General features: G+C 49.1%; 1 protein-coding gene across 1 annotated transcript in view; it reads right to left on the bottom strand.

The window, feature by feature from the left end:
* The window catches only part of Dgat2 (diacylglycerol O-acyltransferase 2), a 36,385-nt gene that overhangs the window by 4,082 nt on the left and 12,990 nt on the right, over positions 1 to 19,313 (bottom strand). The window contains exons 2-6 of the mRNA XM_042690069.1: positions 17,837 to 17,965; positions 9,804 to 9,911; positions 9,396 to 9,466; positions 1,866 to 2,070; positions 1,197 to 1,371 (exon numbers count right to left, since the gene is read on the bottom strand). Coding sequence (XP_042546003.1) covers positions 1,197 to 1,371; positions 1,866 to 2,070; positions 9,396 to 9,466; positions 9,804 to 9,911; positions 17,837 to 17,965 — 688 coding nt within the window. The remainder of the gene's footprint in view (positions 1 to 1,196; positions 1,372 to 1,865; positions 2,071 to 9,395; positions 9,467 to 9,803; positions 9,912 to 17,836; positions 17,966 to 19,313) is intronic.

Here is a 19,313-nt window from a genome sequence, read left to right on the forward strand (position 1 = left end):
GAATCATCTCATGGGCTTTCCTGCCTGGACAGGCTTGGAACTAGGATTACAGGTATAGGCCACCAGTGCCCAGCGTCTTCACTCCAGATTCTTATGCCTCTCTGCTCATCACACAGGGATACCTGCTCTGGAAGGCCACACTTGCCCCCATCAGTCAGGGCCTGATTCCTTGTCCCAGCCTACCTCAGGCAAATCTGAAGTCACCCTGGAGCCACCCTGTGTCAAAGACTCAGCACACTGTGTTTTCACCATGTGTCCCTCCACTCCCACAGCTGCTGCTGTTCCCTAAAGGCAGAGACTGGTCGGCCAAGGGCAGACTTAGGGCTAAGTTCTGCAGAGAAGCCTCTTCTAAAGTCCGAGATGTGTCCTGGGAGGGCAGCGAAGAGATGCTCTGCCTTGACCACACTCCTACACAGCTGGAGCCTCCATGGCATGGCCAAGTGCCCTCTCTAACTTGTGACTGTAGGCTACATTCCAGCCTTTGCATAGCTGCAGGTCCATCATCCTAAGAACTGATTTGGGCCCAGAGCCCCAAATCTGGGAGGAAAGCAGTAGATATGGAGAGCAAACACCTTACTCTGAACTGGCTCTGCCCCCGACAGACTAAGCAGGTGGGGATGCAGTCTCCTTGTGCAGGCTGCTCAGGAGTCAAAGAGAGCCACAGCAGCAGATGTGAACAGGGGATAATGCCAATGTGTCCTTGGTTTTTCTGGAAAGGGTCACAGTTCAGCTCCTCCCCTGACCTCCAAGTTACCCTCCTATGAACCTTCCCTCTCATTTCTAACCATGCCAGCTCCTTTTGGCCTTAGGTGTTTTTTCTTTCTTTTTCCTTTTTTTTGGGGGGGGGGGGAAGGGGAGTGTTAGGGTTTAAAGCCACTGACAAAACATGCTAGGCACTTGCTCTACCACTGAGCCACACCCTGGCCCCTAAGTTCAGGTTGTAAGTCTTTACACACCCTACTTATGAGCCTGGCCACTCACTCTACCTACAAGAACCCAAGGGTCACAGGCTAAACCTTTGTCTCACCTATACATGAGCACACTTGGCCCACATTACGCAGGCCAGCTTCCAACCTTCCCTCCCTTCTTTGCTTTCTTAGAACATGTGCCCTCCTCCCTTCCAGAGGCCCAACGGCCTGTTGCCTAGCCCGAGGAGAGCACTGGAGGTGTGTGCTTGCATGCACAGGCGCGCTTACCCATGGCGCAGGGCCAGTTTCACAAAGCCCTTGCGGTTCCGCAGAGTGACTGCATTCTTGCCAGGCATGGAGCTCAGAGACTCAGCTGCACCCCCTACTACGATGATGATGGCATTGCCACTCCCGTTCTTTGAAAGCAGATAGTCTATGGTGTCCCGGTTGACAGGACAGATGCCTGGAAGGGCAAAAGGGACACAGATCAGGATTGCACATGGATGCATTCACTGCCCACGTGCACAAATAGAAAACAAAACCTATCCTTGAACTCCATACCTGTATGGCCCTATGCTAATTATCTTTTGAGCCTCAGCTTATCTGTAAAATGAGGTGAATGATAGGAGGTAGGTGGGGAATTCAACTGAACAAACATTCTCTGGGGTCCTAACTCTGCCAGGCTGGTGCTTGGTGCTGAAGCTCCCATGAGTCAGGCAGTTGTGGATCATGGCAGATAGACAATGACCAGGTTGTAACACACAGTACAAGGGTTGGTATGTTCAGAAAAGGGAGCCAGCATGACTCTTAAAGACCCCATGAGCCGATCTCCCTAACCTAGGTGTCTGTAGTAACTTGCATCTCCCCACAGGGCACCAGCACCAGTGGAACAGTGTTCGTTTCTGTGTGCCACCCTGCTTGTAGGCTTTGGCAAGGGTGAGCAACCGAGAGTCTCACCTCCTGACATCAAGTACTCCCGCAACACAGGCATCCGGAAGTTGCCAGCCAGTGTGGCCAGGTAGGGTCTTATGCCAGGGAATTTCTTGCTCACTTCGGTGGCCTCTGTGCTGAAGTTGCAGAAGGCTCCTAGGCCCATGATGCCATGAGGGTGGTACCCAAAGATGTAGTTCCTGGTCGTTACTAGGTTGTGCGTCTTCACCAGCTGCAAAGAAAGCCATGGGTCAGAGACAAATGTCCAGGAAAAGGGTACCGACCAAGGCATGTCTAAAAGGTGGGGAAGGGACTCTGTGGGCCCAACGGACTGTAGTGGCTGTGCAAACTTAACCTCAGACTCTCATCATTGGGGCCATTATTGGGACTCTCATTCCCCTGTGCTTCCCAGCCCGCCCCCGGCCCCAACACAGGGATCATTTATTCACATCTGGCCATCCTCCTGCCTTCTTGTCTCTGGGTTCATCTTCCCCACCTCAACCAGAGTGATTTGCTCTAAAATTCAAATCCAACCCGGCCCACTCAGACTAAAAAGGGTGTCCGCTTTCCTCAGGGGAAGAGTCTCCTTTAGCAAGAGGGGACTCAGCGGCAGTTCTGTCAGCCACAGTCAGCCTTCCCTGCCTGGGAGCTCCCTGGAAGAAGGGTCTGTCTGGCTTGGTATCCTAAAGACTCATCAGTGGCTTACAGGACAACAGTGACTAGTAGCCCACCTCCTACTCCTCCAGTAGCCAAGGAACAAAACAGCTGGCCTGACGGAAACTTCCTGCCAGGCAGCCAGGCTCTGCTCAGGTTCTGAGGCAAGAAAGACAGGACAGAGCAAATGTCAGCCCTGTACCAGCCAGTCCTAGGGGGTGGAGGATGGGGGAGGGGGTGAAGGTGCATAGGTGCATCAGCTGACAACCTGACCTGTGCCATTGTCAACACAGTTGTCCTGGGATGCTCCAAAGAACAGTGGGCTTCCTCAGGACCCATGGCATGCCCTGAGGCCCCTGGGGCAGTACAAAGTATCCCTGACCAAGCAAAGGCAAGACATACAGGACTGGGCTGAGGAGGGAGGGGTGCCAAGTGGAAGGGACAGTAAGAGTTTTCTGATTAGAAAAATACTACTCAGGAAGAATGTATAGACCACAGGAAAATAAAGCACGACATGACCTCCCTCATTTCTATCAGATACAGCCTTGTGCCTATCTGACAAAGCTATGCCCATGTAGCAGCACTGCCTCATGTCCAGATTGATGGCCATTTTTAGTGTTCAAATTTCCTATGTGAAGCTATGCTTCAATAAATACCTTCTCTTTGTGCTCATTCCTGTTTTCATGAGATAAACTTCCACAAATCTAACTTTCCTGAGCCAAAGCAGCACATGTGAGTCTAGGATGCTTGTTTAGAGATATTTGGGAACTTTTGGGGCTAAAAGTGAAAGTTCTTGCACTCAATTTGGGGAGCAGAGTGCCTGGTGATGGCCTCAGAAAAATGAAATGCAGGTGCTGGTGGCACATGCCAATAATCTGAGCAACTCAGAAGGCTGAGATCTGAAGAGCAGAGGTTTGAGACTTTTCTGAATACATAAATCCAAGAGAGTCATATTTCTAATTAACAAGCAAAAAGCCTGTCTGAAATTGAAGTGTGGCTCAACTGGTAAGAGTGTCAGCTTTCTGCAAAAAAGTCAAGCAAGAGAAAGAGGTCCTGAGTTCAAGCCCCATTACTGGCACACAGAAAGAAAAGAAAGAAAAAAGAAAGAGAGAGAGAGAGAGAGAGAGAGGGAAAAGAAAGAAAGGAAGGAAGGAAGGAAAGAAGGAAGGGAGAGAGAAAGAGGGGAGGGAGGGGAAGAAGGAAAGGAAAGAAGGAAGGGAGAGAGAGAAAAAAGAGAGGGGAGGGAGGGAAAAGAAAGAAGGAAGGAAGGGAGGGAGGGAGAGAGAAAGAGGGGAGGAAGGGAAAGAAGGAAGGGAGAGAGAGAAAAAAGAGGGGAGGGAGGGAGGGAAAAGAAGGAAAGAAAGGAAAGAAGGAAGGGAGAGAGAAAAAAAGAGGGGAAGGAGGGAAAAGAAGGAAAGGAAGGAAGGAAGGAAGGGAGAGAGAGAGAAAGAGGGGAGGGAGGGAAAGAAGGAAAGGAAAGAAGGAAGGGAGAAAGAGAAAAAAGAGAGGGGAGGGAGGGAGGGAAAAGAAGGAAAGAAAGGAAGGAAGGAAGGAAGGGAGAGAAAGAGAGAGAGGAGGGAAGGAGGGAGGGAAGGAAGGAGGGAAGGAAAGGAAGGAGGGAGGGAAGGAAGGAAGAAAGGGAAAGAAAGCAAGTGCAACTGTTTTTCTTTTTGTCCTGTTTGTTCATTTATCTGTCTTTGGGAGGGTAAGGGAGACCACAGAAATGAAGGGACTAAGGGTGAACAAATGTAGCAGTGGTACTCACTAGACACTATATACTAAATGCTATACAACTCGTGAGTGGGGATCGGAGGGGAAAGGTGACATTGTCCAAAAGTAAATTTTTTTTGTGCTGGTCCTGGGGCTTGAACTCAGGACCTGGTACTCAGGACTTGAGCCTCTCTATGTTAAAGGCTAAGCGCTATCTACTACTTGAGCCACAGCGCCACTTCCAACTTTTTCTAAGTAGTTTATTGGAGTTAACAGTCTCATGGACTTTCCTGCCCCGGCTGGCTTCAAACCATGATCCCCATATCTCAGCCTTCTGAGTAGCTAGGATTATAGGCATGAGCCACCAGTGCCTGGCTATAAATGTATTCTTTACCTGACTTATGTAACTGTAACCTCTGTATATCACCTTTATAATAACAATAAAGAAGAAGGAAGGGAAGGAAGGAGGGAGAGAAGGAGGGAGGGGAAAATGAAAATGGAATGGAGTGGTAAATACCCCTCCCCACTCTGCTGAGGCCTGTATTATGAATGTAAACCAGGAAGTGGTGGTGTGGCTCAAAGTGGTAGAGCACTAGCCCAGAGCAGAAAAAGCTCAAGGACAGCGCCTACACCCTGAGTTCAAGCCCCGTGAATGACAAAATAACAAAATAAAATTAAAAATATTCAAAAATGAATGTAAACCAGATTCCCTTAGGGTCACCCCTAGTGTAAGGTATTCCCTCTTTTTTGGAGGTGAGGGCAATCCTAGGACTTGAACTCAGTAACTGAGTGCTGTCCTGTCCTATCCCCGATCTTTTTGTTTGTTGTTGTTGTTCAAGGCTAGTATTCTACCATTCTAGCTACAGCACTAATTTCAACTTTTTGGTGGTTAATTTAAGAGTCTCAGAGACTTTCCTGCCAAGGCTGGCTTTGAACCTGATTCTCTTATCTCAGACTCCTGAGTAGCTCAGATTACAGGAATGAGCCTGGGACTTCCTGTCTTAACCTGCCTTTGGAAACAGATCGAAGCTGCTTGAGAACTCTGATAGCTCTCTGCTGTCCACCCAATGACTATGGAAGGGCAGGGCTGGAAGCAATGAGGGCTCTACAAGGCTGTGTAAGGCTAGGGGTGTTGCCTTTGCCAGAGAGGGCTGCCCACCTACCTAGCCCTCAATAAAGCCAGAATTAAAAGGCACTTTGGGACAGTTCCCACAGAAAGGAAAGCATGAAGAGAAGAGCCCAGGTGCCTCTTCTTCCTAGAAGAAACCCAAGTCTGGAAACTTGTTCCTGATTGACAGCCAGACCCAGGCCTGTTACCTATAGCTGAAGCATAGAATGGACCACAAAGCCTACAGATCTGGCCATTCCTTGGATGCCAAGGTAAACACTGTGGCCTACAGAGAGGCCCTGCAACTGACCCCAGGAGGCCACCTCGCTGTACTTCTCCCTGACCTCTGTGATGAAAATGTGTTACCTGGTGGGCTCTATCTGATGGGCCAGGTGGCTCCATGAGGCTCTGCATGATGCCCAATAGGTTAATGCCCTTGGTACCAGAAGAATGGAAACATCTGATAGAGCTCTCATCGGTGGCCTGGTCACACTCCCCTCACCTAGCAGTGGACAGAACGTCCACTCCAGAGGGAGGAAGGGCACTGCTGCTGAGTTCTGTTGACAAGCCTGTTCTCATGGCCAAGTCCCAGCCTAACAGGGTGTCCATGCCAAGCCTACTGGCCAATGTGAGACTGGGAGACATTCCTGGCAGGTCACATACCCTGCCTCCTAGGACAGAAAAGGTGCTCAGGGAGGCTTGTCCTCCCCCAGCTCCACAGCAAGGAAGGCTCTGAGCCTCATATGGAGAGAGGCAGGGAGAGGCAGAACACAGAAGTGGAGCAGCCTGAAGCAGGCAGCCCTGGCTCCTAAGCCATTTGCCATTGATTGTTTCATGACTGTGCAGGCAAGTCCCTCCTCTCTGGGCCTCAGAGTGCCCATCTGTGAAATAAAGCAGTTGGACAGACAAATGATTTGAAATTTAAGAGTCTTTCCAAGCCTGCTCTCCAAAGGTCCTTCATATATCTCAAGGAGGGGTGATCCAGGACACCTTCTTCCAGGTGGCTGCTGCTGACACTTGAGTACTAATCTATGCCAGGAAAAGTGTTCTCCAGACCAGCTGGGCTGCTTTGGAGGCAAAGAGCCAGAGCCTTACCAGGAAGGAGTGGGGAGGGCGAGGAGGTAAGTGACAGATCACTATAAGGGCGTAGGACAACAGGATCACACTTGGTTTTTGTCCTGGTGCCAGCTTGCCCATACCCTGGCTTCAATCCCAACTGGCTTCTCAGAACACAGAAGGGACAGAGGACATGGGGTGTGTCTAGGTTCTTTTTTTTTTTTAATTATTATTTTTGGTCAGTCGTGGGGCTTGAACTCCGGGCCTGGATGCTGTCCCTCAGCTCTTCAGCTCAAGGCTAGTGCTCACTGGGAAGGTGGCTCAGTGGTAGAGCACTTGCCTTGCATGCATGAGGCCCTGGGTTCGATTCCTCAGCACCACATAAGCAAAAAGAAAAAAGCCGGAAGTGGTGCTGTGGCTCAAGTGGTAGAGCGCTAGCCTTGAGCTGAAGAGCTGAGGGACAGTGCCCAGGCCCAGAGTTCAGGCCCCATGACCGGACCCAAAAAAAAAAAAAAAAAAAGGCTAGTGCTCTACCACTTAAGCCACAGCACCACTTCCAGTTTTCTGGTGGTTAATTGGAGATAAGAGTCTCATGGACTTTCTTGCCTGGGCTGGCTTTGAACTGCGATCCTCAGATCTCAGCCTCCTGAGTAGCTAGGATTACAGGTGTGAGCCACCAGCACCTGGCGTGTCTGGGTTCTTTTGGAAGGGTAGAGATGTTGGGGGGGAAGGACAACTGACCAACCATCAGGTCTGACCAATGGCCATCAAGTCACCCTGATCTGGGTAAGAGGGCTTCCAGCCTCCAGGAAATCTTCTGGGGATGAAGCTACAGCCACAAGAGAGAACACAGTAGCCTGACTCCTAGGGCAGGAAAGAAAGAGACAAAAGAATGGAACCCATTATTGTCCCTCTCAACTGTGACACAAGGGTATGTCACTTAACAGCTCCATTGAAAAGAGGAAGCAAATGACTCTCAGTGAGCTTGAAAGTCTGTACAAAAAGAGACAGTCTAGAAGGATTCATCAGACAGTAAGCCCATCCCAAAGGCAGGCACAGGGCTCACTCTTCTGTGTCTGCAGGGCTAGCACAGAGCCAACAACAGACAAACTCAATGGCTTGTCAGTGAATAGGAGGACAACTCAGGGACTTAGACCCATGTCTTCAATAGCAGAGGGAAAGAAGGCAGTGGAGATCTAGGGACTGAATCTCTCTTGGATGGGAAACAGGTGATGGGAGCCGGATTCAGGAGCCTGGACTCTAACATTCCTGCTGTATAGAATGGACAAGTCCTGACCCTCTGGGACTCAGACTTAACCTCCAAAATGAGAGGTTCTCTCCAGCTATAGCAATCTCAGACCATTCAGACATGGGTGTCAGAACAGGGAGGAGAGGAAACTGTGACCCTGAGAGACAGGAAGGGCCTGGTCAGGGCCAGGTGGGAAGAGGGAGTGGCCCTAGAGGGCCACCACAAAACTGCAAGCAGTGCAGGAATGCACCTCCAGGCAGCAGGACAGGAGGTCTCTGTGTTGACTCACAACCCTGGTACACCTCCCTGCATCATGCATAGGACACTTTCAGGTTCACATGCTACCTCCACCTTTAGGCCCCTGCTTTCTGCTGGGCAGCTTTGGGGCTTGGGTGTGCCAGGACTGGGTGCTTGAGGGAGGCTCTACCAGGACAGCCCACAATCCTCTTGCATCAGCCACTTGTGTCAAGGCCAGGCAGCTCTGCTTCATCCCTCAGCTTGCAAATCCAGCAGGGAAACAGATAGAGCCAAGGCATTCAAGTGCTCAGAGTAGCACCATGGAGGCCCTCAAGCAGCCTAGGGTGTCACAAGAAGGAAATACAAGGACCATTTGGGTCTAAACTTGCTTCCTGGGGTGGGGGTGGGGGCTGCTGTGTCCTGGAAGACAGGCTCCCACTCTAGCCATAATAGGCTCATCCTGTATCCTGTCTCCATACCCCCAGCCTGTGGGAAGCCCAAGTCACTCCTCCAGCTGACCTCTCACAGCTCTGATGTACAGAGAGGCCTCGTCCTAGGCTGGGAGAAGCCTAGGCTTTCAAGCAAGATGGCAATTGTAATCTCAGGAAATCTTGGCGACTCTCTGACCCTGCGGCTCTTCTTCAGGAGAAAAGGACAGAGTTCAGGGCTGCCTTCTAGGCTGCCATGAGAAAAAGTGCTGGCTCCTAATAAACACACACTCTCCATCTTCTCTGTTGTCTTTACCAACCAACAGCCCCACCCTGTTTTTCAAACCCAAGACCTCTGTTCTCAGTTTCCCCTGGCTCCTCAGTGCCACACATCCTCAAAGCAGCTCTAGACCAAACCCTTCCAAAACTACTTTCCAACCTTGGGGGCTTGTCCTTTGTTTACTGCTCATCCCCATGGCTATGACCCCAGTGAATGGAAGAGAGAAGTGACAGTTCTTTAAGACCTTTGGAAGGAAACAAAGGAAACAAAGCCTCTCACACCACACGTGTAACTTCTAGACCTAGTTCAGGCTAGATAAACTTGACATACCTTGATACTGCTGCTCGGGATAAACCACCCTCATTGTAAACTATGTTCTGAAGTCACAGAAGACCATAATATATGCACACAATGACCATAATATATGCAGCTGTATCATCCTGCTGGATCTCTTAGATCCAAAAGCTAAAACAAGTCTTGTTTCCCCAACAATAACAACAACTAGAAACTTGCCTTCCCCAAACAAAGTCAATGACTATTATGTTTCTCTTTTGCCTTGACTGCCAGGAAGCTCAAAGCTGAATGTGAAGTTCAACTGAAGGAACTTACTCTTCCCTTATAGCTGACATACTAGAATCCTCCTGCTCCAAGTCTTTCTCCTTATCTAGTATGGTACTATGTAACTCAAAAGGCAAGAATAACATAACCTGATGCTCATAGGAGAAGAGCTCACATCAACTCCACAGATATGGTCATTGTACAGGGGTGGGTTAAGTCCTGAGTTCAAGTTTCCTTCCATTCCCACCCTCCCAAGTTACCACCCACAAGTCTTTACCTGGATGGGAAAGTAGTCACGAAAGTAGCGCCACACAGCCCAGTTCCGTACCCACTGTGATCTCCTGCCACCTTCCAGGGAACAAAACACAGTGTTAGTAAGAAGTGAAGGTGTGGGACATTTGGGTAACGCACACAAGAGAGAGCTAGTGTGAGCCCCTGCAGGAGGCACCCCTCAGGCCCATGCTGCATCTTCCTCCCTGCCCAACAGGCTCCTTCCCACACACATTCCCAGGATTATGAAAGCCTTGATGGAAGGTGCTAACTGGACCTCTGAACCCCCACCCAAGGCTGCACACGGCCCTGCCCTGAGCTGTCCGTAAAATAGGTGTGTTACATAAAACAAGGCTGCACCCATGAGGAAATGAAGAGGACTAGCTGTGGCTGTGGAGGGGGAGTAGGAGCTTACCTTTCTTGGGTGTGTTCCAGTCAAATGCCAGCCAGGTGAAGTAGAGCACGGAGATGAGCCAGCAGTCGGTACAGAAGGTGTACATGAGGATGAGGCTGCAGGCCACTCCTGGGGGGGGTGGGGGGGCAGCCACAGGTGAGGCTCAGTCCTCCTACTGTTTCCTGGAGCACTTAGCCTGGGGAGGAGGCAAGGCCATGGACCCCAGCGTGATCTAGATTCTGCCAGGCAGTCTTGGTGCTGAGGGGGTAATGGGCTCCGTGGTGTGTGGGCAGCGGTATTAGAGGAGGGAGCAGCCTCCTGTAGAGTTGTGCCCATGGTCCCTCCCCACAGCTCTCCCTGTGCTGCTGGCTCAGCAAAATCACTGTGGATCAAGGGAGGAGACAGCTCCCAGGTGGCTCTGTACTTCTCAGGCCTGGTTTAAGCCAGTGACCTTTATTCTCATTTTAGAGATGAGAATATTGAAGCTGAAGGAGAGGTGACTTGCTCAGGTCCCCCAAGAGGACAGCAGCAGAGCTAGCATTCAAACTGGGATCTGATTCTGAAGTGCGCACTCTGTGGTAGGCTTCAGAAGTTCACAAAAGACGAGATGTCTCAGAGATGCGCCAGAGGGACCTCATAGGAACTTGTGAAACAGGAAGAGAGTTGGCTCTGTCCAACACAAGGGAGGGCCAGGCAATCCCAGGCCAAAGCCGGAAGTCTGCTTCCCCTCCAATCCCAGCAGAATGCTTGAAAGACTCTTCTGCAGATCTCTGGGTCCTGGGCCTGCTGGCCATGGGCTGAACCCGACACCAGAGGGAAGGGAAGTGTGAACCTGCATGGTTTATTCTCATGGTGTGCCTGCCCCTAGTTGCCCTTGTCAGGGCTGCTTTCTCTCCAGTGTTTGCTTTGCCTTTCAGGCCTAGCTCAGGATCAGTCTATCCCTCAGAGGGGATCTTGCCCCTCTGAGTTCTTCATACTGGGGTGGAGAGAATCTTTGTCCTCTGAAACTCAGCAGAGACCAAGGGACAGCAGGACCCATGCTTGGTAGAAGAGGTGTGGGAGAGGCCTGGCCCAGGAATTCAGTGCCCTCTTCTACCATAATGAGCAGTTCTTCTAGAAGGCCCGGGAGAGGACAGGCTCTGTGAGCCTAAGGGCAGAGAAATGGCACCCTTGTCACATCTCTTCCCAAAGCCAGTCCTATTCTGGATGTAAGAGCCATGCTAAAACCCAGAACCAGCTGGATAGAGTGACCAAGCCTCTGGTTCTGGGGGCAGTATGGAAGGGACATCACACACGGGGAAGGTGAGTCCTGGAAAATATCTGCAGGTCACATCCCCTGGTACAGGCAACTGTGGCATTCCTCAGGCAGCTGGGCAAAATGCCACATCTATGTTTAGGCTGCTTACAAAGTCACATTGTTCAGCAGCTTGCCTCAGGTCCCCTTGCTTGGGGCTGGCCAGGCTCCACCACAGCCCCACACCCTGCAGGGACTGGAGTCCCTGTGGCAATTGGTGAGTGCAGCAGGAGGACCAGAGCAGGGTCTGTGTGGTTCACACTGGAGTGTGAGCAGCATGAAGACCTAAATGCCAGTAAACCCCAGCTCCCTTAGAGGTAGCAGGGCTAGAGGGACTGACAGGGCCTATGCATGGAGGGCTGGTATCCCTGGGAGGGAGGTGTTCTTGCCTACCTATTCTTACTATGTGGCTAAAGCAACCTAGACAGAGAATGAAAAGATGGATGGGGCCAGGAACCAGTGTCTCATACCTGTCAGTCTAGCTACTCAGCAGGCTGAGAGCTCAGGATTGAGATTCAGGGACAGTCTGGACAGGAAAGTCTATGAAACTCTTTCCTCCAATGAAATACCAAAAAAGCTGGAAGTAGAGTTGTAGTTCCAGTGGAAGAGCACTAGCCCTGAGTACAAAGGGTCAGGGACAGTGCCCAGGCCATGAGTTAATGCCCCAGGGATGGCACACATTAAAAAAAAAGATAGGATCCCAAGGAAAGCATTTCAGTTTCAGCCCTTCTCATTTCTCTTATCATCTGCCCCTCTCATCAGATTCCCTGTAATAGAAGCTTCCCTGAACTCCTTGGGAGGAAGAACCAGGTAGAGCCCCAGCCACCAACATGGAAAGTTTTATTGGACAAAATGATCAGATCTGGGGATGGGAGTGTGGCTCAGGTGGTAGAGCGCTGGCCAATGACTGAAAGCCTCAGATACCAAGTTCAAGTTCGGGTCTCTGACAAAAACAATTAAATAAAGTAAAAGAAAATCCATCAAATCTTTCTTTCTCAGAGTCTAGTCCTTGTTCTCCTTTGGAAAGGCTGTCCCTTATTCTTCCTTCTTAGGTCATGGGCTGCAGTGGGAACTGAAGTCACGAGACCCACGAGACGTAAACACTCTCAATGCAGTGAAGAGCCCACTCACTTCACAGCCTGTCTCCCTGTACAGCATGGGATCACAAAGCACCTCGTGTCGTGAGGCCTGTGGTGCAGGGCAATCTGTGATGCTCAGTGTCCATGCAGACAGGACAATAGTGAGCACTGTGGTCCTGTCACATACTGCCACTGCTCAGACCTGAGCTCTACTTCCTTCCAGGATGTTGAGAAAACAAAATGAGTGTAATGTACAGTCTGGCGACACAGTGTTGATGGCCAGGGCTAGGGTAGCAAGTGACATGTAAATCTGCACTCATCTCTCATGGAGGCTTAGCTCTTATGGGTATAACAAACTGCAGAAGTCTCAGCACTGTCTGTTGACAGGAACACAATGGATGACAAAAGTATTTTCACATCATGTTATAGTTGTTGCAGATATGTTGGGAACTCATTTTGCATCACTACTTAAACCATTAGACTTGCGTGCGTGCACACACGTGCCTGCATGTGAGTGTGTGTGCACATGGGTCAGTACTGGGACTTGAATTCAGGGTTTCTCACTTTAAATTTTTTTCATTTGTGTGTCTGTAGGTCCTAAGGCTTAAACTCAAGGCCTAAGCACTATCCCTGAGCTTTTTTGCTCCAGGCTAGCACTCTACCACTTTTGAGCCTCAGCTCCACTACTAGCTTTTTGGTGGTTAACTGGAAGTAAGAGTCTCACCAACTTTCCTGCCTGGGCTGGCTTCAAACCACAGGTCCCAGGCTCCTGAGTAGCTAGGATTACAGGCATGAGCCTCTAGAACCCAGCAAAGCCATCAGAACTTATATACGAATACATGCACATAGTGCTTAAGTGCATATGCTTTCAACTTAAAAAAGTCTATGAGCTGGGTGCTGATGGCTCATGCCTGTAATCTTAGCTACTCAGGAGGCTGAGATCTAGGATCATAGTTTGAAGCCAGCCCAGGCAGAAAAGTCTGTAAGACTCTTATCTCCAATCAACCTCCAGAAGTGGCACTGTAGCTCTAAGTGGTAGAGTGCTAACCTTGAGCAAAAATGCTCAGGGACAGTGCCCAGGCCCTGATTTCAAGCCCCATGACTGACAAAAAAATTCTGTAAATAGATGAAACACTAGAATAAGGAGGAAGCTAATGCTTCAGATATGGTTTCTTTGCTTCCTTACATTCTTCAGAGATCAATACGGAAATTTGTAGGTTTGGAGAGGAAATGAAAATACCTAGTACTGGGTAGAGAAGCTTGCTATTTTTGTAACATGGGTGATTGGGTTGAACACAATCAAAGGACAGTGATAACTGTTCTCCCTTTTCCTGAATACATGTGCTGGTGATTAATGTCAGCATCCTTGAACACATCTAAATGAGTGGTGTTTGACTGGTGCTTTGATTGTGGTCTGAGGTGTTTTTTTTTTTTTTTTTTGGGTCCGGTCATGGGGCCTGAACTCTGGGCCTGGGTGCTGTCCCTCAGCTCTTCAGCTCAAGGCTAGAACTCTACCACTTGAGCCACAGCGCCACTTCCAGCTTTTTTCTTTTTGCTTATGTGGTGCTGAGGAATCGAACCCAGGGCCTCGAGCATGCAAGGCAAGTGCTCTACCACTGAGCCACCTTCCCAGCCCTGGTCTGAGGTTTTGAAGCGCTACTTGGCATCTCCTTTTACAAAACCCTTACCATTCAAAGATTCCCCATGATTGATTTGGTAAAATACAGTTATGTTGAATCCTACTTGCCTTCATTTGGCTATGTATGAAATTCAGTTGTGGGTTTTTGTTTTGCTTTTGGGTTTGTTTCTTTTGGGGAGGGTTCCTGGCTTTTAATTTTTTTTAATGTTTTTAGCTGGCGTTCATGAAGAACGTGAGAATTGGGTGACTAATGAAAGGAAATCTTATCTAAGAACATGACATCTTTTGGGCCCTCTGCTAGAAAAGGAGAGTCAAGTTTCAATCAGTGTCTTTTTCATTGTTTCCCCTAGTATTAGAGATGTAGGAAAGGGCTATGTCATACCTCTGTAAATGGAAAATACCCTGTACCAGCTTTATGATACCCACTAGTGACTATACCTTATCACAGTTATTTGTTTATTTGCCAGTCCTGGAGCTTGAATTCAGGGTCTGGGCACTGTCCCTGAGCTTCTTTTGCTCAAGGCTAGCACTCTATCACTTGAGCCACAGTGCCACTTATGGCTTTCTCTATTTATGTGGTACTGAGGAATCGAACCCAGGGCTTCCTGCATACTAGGCAAGCACTCTACCACTAAGCCACATTCCCAGCCACAGTCATTTTTTAAAAAGTAATGTTTCACAGAATGTTTCTTTCCAGAAGATGATTGAAAAGCTAATTAAAAAATGCTTCCAGGTCTCACAACAGTTTAATAAAAAGAATTAGTAAGTATTGGGCTGGAAGGTGGCTCAGTGGTAGAGTACTTGCCTCACATGCATGAGGCCTTGGGTTTGATTCCTCAGCACCACATACACAGAAAAGCTGGAAGTGGTGGTAGAGCGCTAGCCTTAAGCTGAAGAGCTGAGGAACAGCACCCAGGCCCAGAGTTCAAGCCCCACAACAACAACAAGAAAAAGAATTACTAAGTATTATACTTGCTGCTAGATTTTTTTTAACTATAAATGCCTGCAAGTTTAATACTTTTTTGGGTGGCAATACTATAGCTTGAACTCAGGGCCTCATGCTTGCTAGGCAGGTACTTTTACCACTTGAGCCAAGCCCTAGCCCTTTTCCCTTCAGTTCTGCTTTTTTTTTCTTTTTCTGCCAGTCCTGGGGTTTGAATTCAAGGTCTGGGCAATGTCCCTGAGCTTCTTTTGCTCAAGGATAGCACTCTACCATTTGAGCCACAGCAGCACTTCTGGCCTTTTCTGTGTATGTGCTACTGAGGAATTGAACCCACTAAGCCACATTCCCAGCCCCCTCAGTTATGATTCATATAGGATCTTGCAGGTTTTTTTTTTTTTTTAAATGGCCGGAACAATGATCCTCTTACTTATTCCTTGCTTGTAGCTCAGATTACAGAAATGACCACCACATCTAGCTTACTTGTTGATATGGAATCTCAGTAACTTTGTTGACCAGGCAGGCCTTGAATCTCCATCCAGGCCTTGAATCTGCATCCTCATTTCCTTTCCTTTAATATCTGCACTACAGGCACAAGGCACTCAGGCCTACTAACTCCATTAGATCCTTATTTCCACATCACTGATTTCCTTTGAAACCCAATGTTCTTTGTACAGTATTATTACAAATTTAAAAGCAAAAAGAAAGAACTGGATGTGTGGCTTAGTGGAGTGCCTGCCTGGCAAGTGTAAGTAAAGTCCTAGGTTCAAACTCCAGCACCAGCAAATAAAAATAAATAAAACAAAGTAAAGCCTGGCCTTAGTGACTCACACCTCTAATCTTAGCTACTCAGGAGGCTGAGATTTGAGGGTCACAGTTGGAAGACAGGCCAGATAGCAAAGTCTATGAGACACTTATTGCCAATTAATCACCAAAAAGCTAGAAGTGGAGCTGTGGCTCAAGTGGTAGAACAGCAGGCTTAAGCAAAAATAGCTTGAATTTAAGCCCCAATAGTGGCACAAAAGAAAGGAGGAGGGGAGGAGGGAGGGAGGGAGAGGGAGGGAGAGGGAGGGAGAGAGAGGGAGAGAGAGAGAGAGAGAGAGAGAGAGAGAGAGAGCGCACGCACAGCATTCACTGAAATATCAGAGGGCTCCATGCACAACAAATAGTAAAACCTCTGGTCCAGCCAGAGGGAGGCTGGGGATAGGTGGGGCAGTCTTTTCAATAGCAGGTGAGCCTCTGCAGGCAGGTGTGGGATGCTCCTAGGGGATAGTAATTAGCAGCAGCTTAGCAGACCTGCCCATCCCCACCTAGGCCTGACTCCCACTTGCATAATGATGTTGAGAAGACTCGCTCAGGCAGGTTTCTAGGCTGTGGTTGGGCACGATTGTTAACCTACAGCTTGGGGCCAGACCCCATTGGGTGCACCTGCGTGGGTTGAGGCTATACATGCTACTCAAAACCTGACCCACTAAGACAGAGAGAATGGTGGCTTCTGAGTGCAAGTGGGGACAAAGGGGAGCTGGTAGAGCAGTCTAGTCAGGGGGCTGGGAAGCTGGGGTCCTAGATTTAAGTTGCTCTATTCTCTAAATCTCTGTTCCTTCTTTTTCTGAGGCTGTATGTCCCTCTAAGAGTCTTAGGACAGCTATGGACTTTCTCCACAAAAAAAATATCAAGATGATTTTGCATATAATCTGGCATCTAGGAAGTGAAGCTGTGGCTCAAAGTGGTAGAGTCCTAGTGTTGAGCACAAAAGCTCAAGGACAGCACCCAGGCCCTGAGTTCAAGCCCCACAACTGATAAAATAGATATATTAAATCTTGCATCTAACTTTGGGGGTTCAATGACTCTTTAAAGAGTCATTGGGAGCTGGGTACCAGTGGCCTGTAGCCTGTAATCCTAGCTACTCAGGAGGCTGAGGTCTGAGGATCATGGTTCAAAGCCAGCCTAGGCAGGAAAGTCCATGAGACTCTTACTTCCTATTAACTACCAGAAAACCATAAGTGGCACTGTGGCTCAAGTGGTACAGCAATCAACTTGAGCTGAAGAACTCAGGGACAGCACCCAGGTCCAGCCCCATGACTGACCAAAAAAATAAATAGTCATTGGGTTTCCATTCAAACCTCCATTCATCATTTAATGAGTATCAGCCTTGGGCTGCCACTGAACCTCTATGAGTTTCCCTTTAGAGGGGACACATCCAGGGCCTGACACACTGTAGGATTTGTCTCTCCGGCTGTAGTGTGGTTACCAAGTGTCCACGCCTGCTGTGCGTTAACACAACTGAGCATCAGTAGCCTGGATAGCAGGAAGAGCAAGCGGCCCAGAGGGCTGGCCACAGACACAGGGATACACTGGAGGCAGTGTGGCAAGGCTGCCTGTACTGACATGTTCAGGAAGCGACCTGTTGTGCTGGGTACACAGGCCTGGGAAGAAGTTTCCAGGAGAGCAAGGCATGCCCTCCTCCTAGATCCTATCTGCCCCTTGCTGACATGGCAGCCAGGCAGTGAGGCTTGTGGCTAGAGTGAATTCAGCAGAGAGGATGAGGACTGGGGCTGTGGTCTCAGGGTGCTTTCTTAACACAGCTCTTCTGCAATGGGAACTACACTACCATACTCTCCTCCCTTTACCTTCATACTCCACAGCTTCTACAAAAGCCACAAGAAATAAGCAATATGTTCTCAGAGTCAGAAGGAGAATGTTCAGGACACAAGACTCCTGTATAAGGTCTCAGAGCAGTCAAGCCTCAAATCAGGCCTCAGATACCCCAAAGGCAAAAAGCAATGTACCTCATGGAAAATTCTGTGGGTGGCAGGCTAACAATATAGGAAGGGCACAGGGTTTAGGGGTCCCACGAGCCCTGATTCCAGTGACTTTGGACAAGCTGCCTACTTCTCTGAGCTGAAAGGTTTCCCATCTGCAAAATGGACTGCACTACCTCCTCCCACACTCTCCTCAGGCATGCTTAGGAATGGAGCCCTTAAATCAGAGACAGAGGTGGAAGAAAGTGAGAAGAGGCTGTGGGAAGGTTGCTTCTACTCTAACCTCTGCTAGAGACAGGGTCCTGTCCACACACCCATGCTCCTTCCTTGCCACACTTACCCAGCACGAGGAAGGACAGGACCCACTGTAGTACCGAGATGACCTGTAGCTGCTTTTCCACTTTGGACCTGTTGAGCCAGGTGATGGAGAAGAGGTCCTGGAGGGCAGAGAGGATGCTGGAGCCAGTACCTGTGGCAGAGGGAGATGACAGTTAAATGCCACCCTTTCCTGAAGTTTCAGGGGTTCCAATACCAGCCCAACATTTTGCAGGTACCTTCACAAACATGAGAACATGGATCACAGAACCAGACACTGTCCCTGGTCTCTATACATGTACCATGAGCATGGCCCTCTCAGGGTCACTGGGAGATCACACAGACAAGTTCTGGAGTTGAGCTTTGGCTAATCCCTCTGTAATAGCAGTTCTATGCTCTCAGTTCTGCTCCCAACTCCTGTCTCTACCCTTTATCTGCACTAGCACAAATATTTAACCTTTGCTACCTGGGAGGCCAAGGACAAAGGTTCAACATCTGATTTGCAAATTTTTTGTATGTGTGTCTAACTGTACTTTGAGCATCAGTAACCCCTGTTCTGTCCCCTCTATCCAGGGACTGATGCTCCTTTGCCAAGGAGTTGGAACTCCTGCTTCCCCCTCAACACCACCAGTCCCCCTCACCTCATAACAAGCAGAGAGATTTCCTTTTAACATCAGTACAGTACTAACAGAGGAGCCAAGGGGGATCTTTGATTCACTAATGTACCTGGGGGCAGAGAACTTCAGGCAGCCTGGAGCTATTCTTTGCTACCAAGCAAGTGCAAGGTCTGGAGGTCAGGACAAGATGTGCCTACTTAATTGCCATTGTGGTTGTACCTCCAGGATGATGCCCTGCTGGAGCGTACTGAGGAAGAACACAGAAAGGCCTCTAGGCCATGGCCAATCCCTCTAGCCCTAGACTAAAGTAAGGCCATTCACGCTCTTCCCTGGCTGAGCCAAGCTGTGAGCCCTTTGCTAAACATAGCTTCCCTGAGAGCCTGTTGTGTGCCCAAGCATTCTCCCACCATACACTGCTCAAAAACTCAGGACAGTTGACTCAGCCATAGCCTTGTCCTTGAGGGTCTTGAAACCTTTCACCTTAACCTGCAAGCAAATAAAGAGGCTAGGTTCCTAGCTACTCCAGAGGGTTCATCTGTAATCTGATCCTTTGATCCTTCTATCAAAATTCCATCTTGAGATTGGCCCAACAGCATACTCTGGAGCCTGAGGGCCCTCTACATTCAGCCAGCAGAGTCCAATAGATACCAAAGCCCAGATACGGGACCTGCCCACTTTAAGGTCATCCAGGTAGTAGTAGGTATTAGGTATGGTGAGTGTGAGAAGAGACATGGGTAAGTATATAAGGGAGGGAAATGAGGCCCCAAACCAGGCTTGAGCTGCCAAATGGCCATGTCACCTGCCAGCAGCCATAGCTATCAGCAGTAGATTAATGGTGGGCAAGTCAATGGTTGGCCAGTGTCCTCTCTGGAGAGGGGACAAAAA

The sequence above is a fragment of the Dipodomys spectabilis genome, unplaced genomic scaffold, assembly GCF_019054845.1.
Source record: "Dipodomys spectabilis isolate Male_0828 unplaced genomic scaffold, ASM1905484v1 ptg000003l, whole genome shotgun sequence".
Lineage (NCBI taxonomy): Eukaryota > Metazoa > Chordata > Mammalia > Rodentia > Heteromyidae > Dipodomys > Dipodomys spectabilis.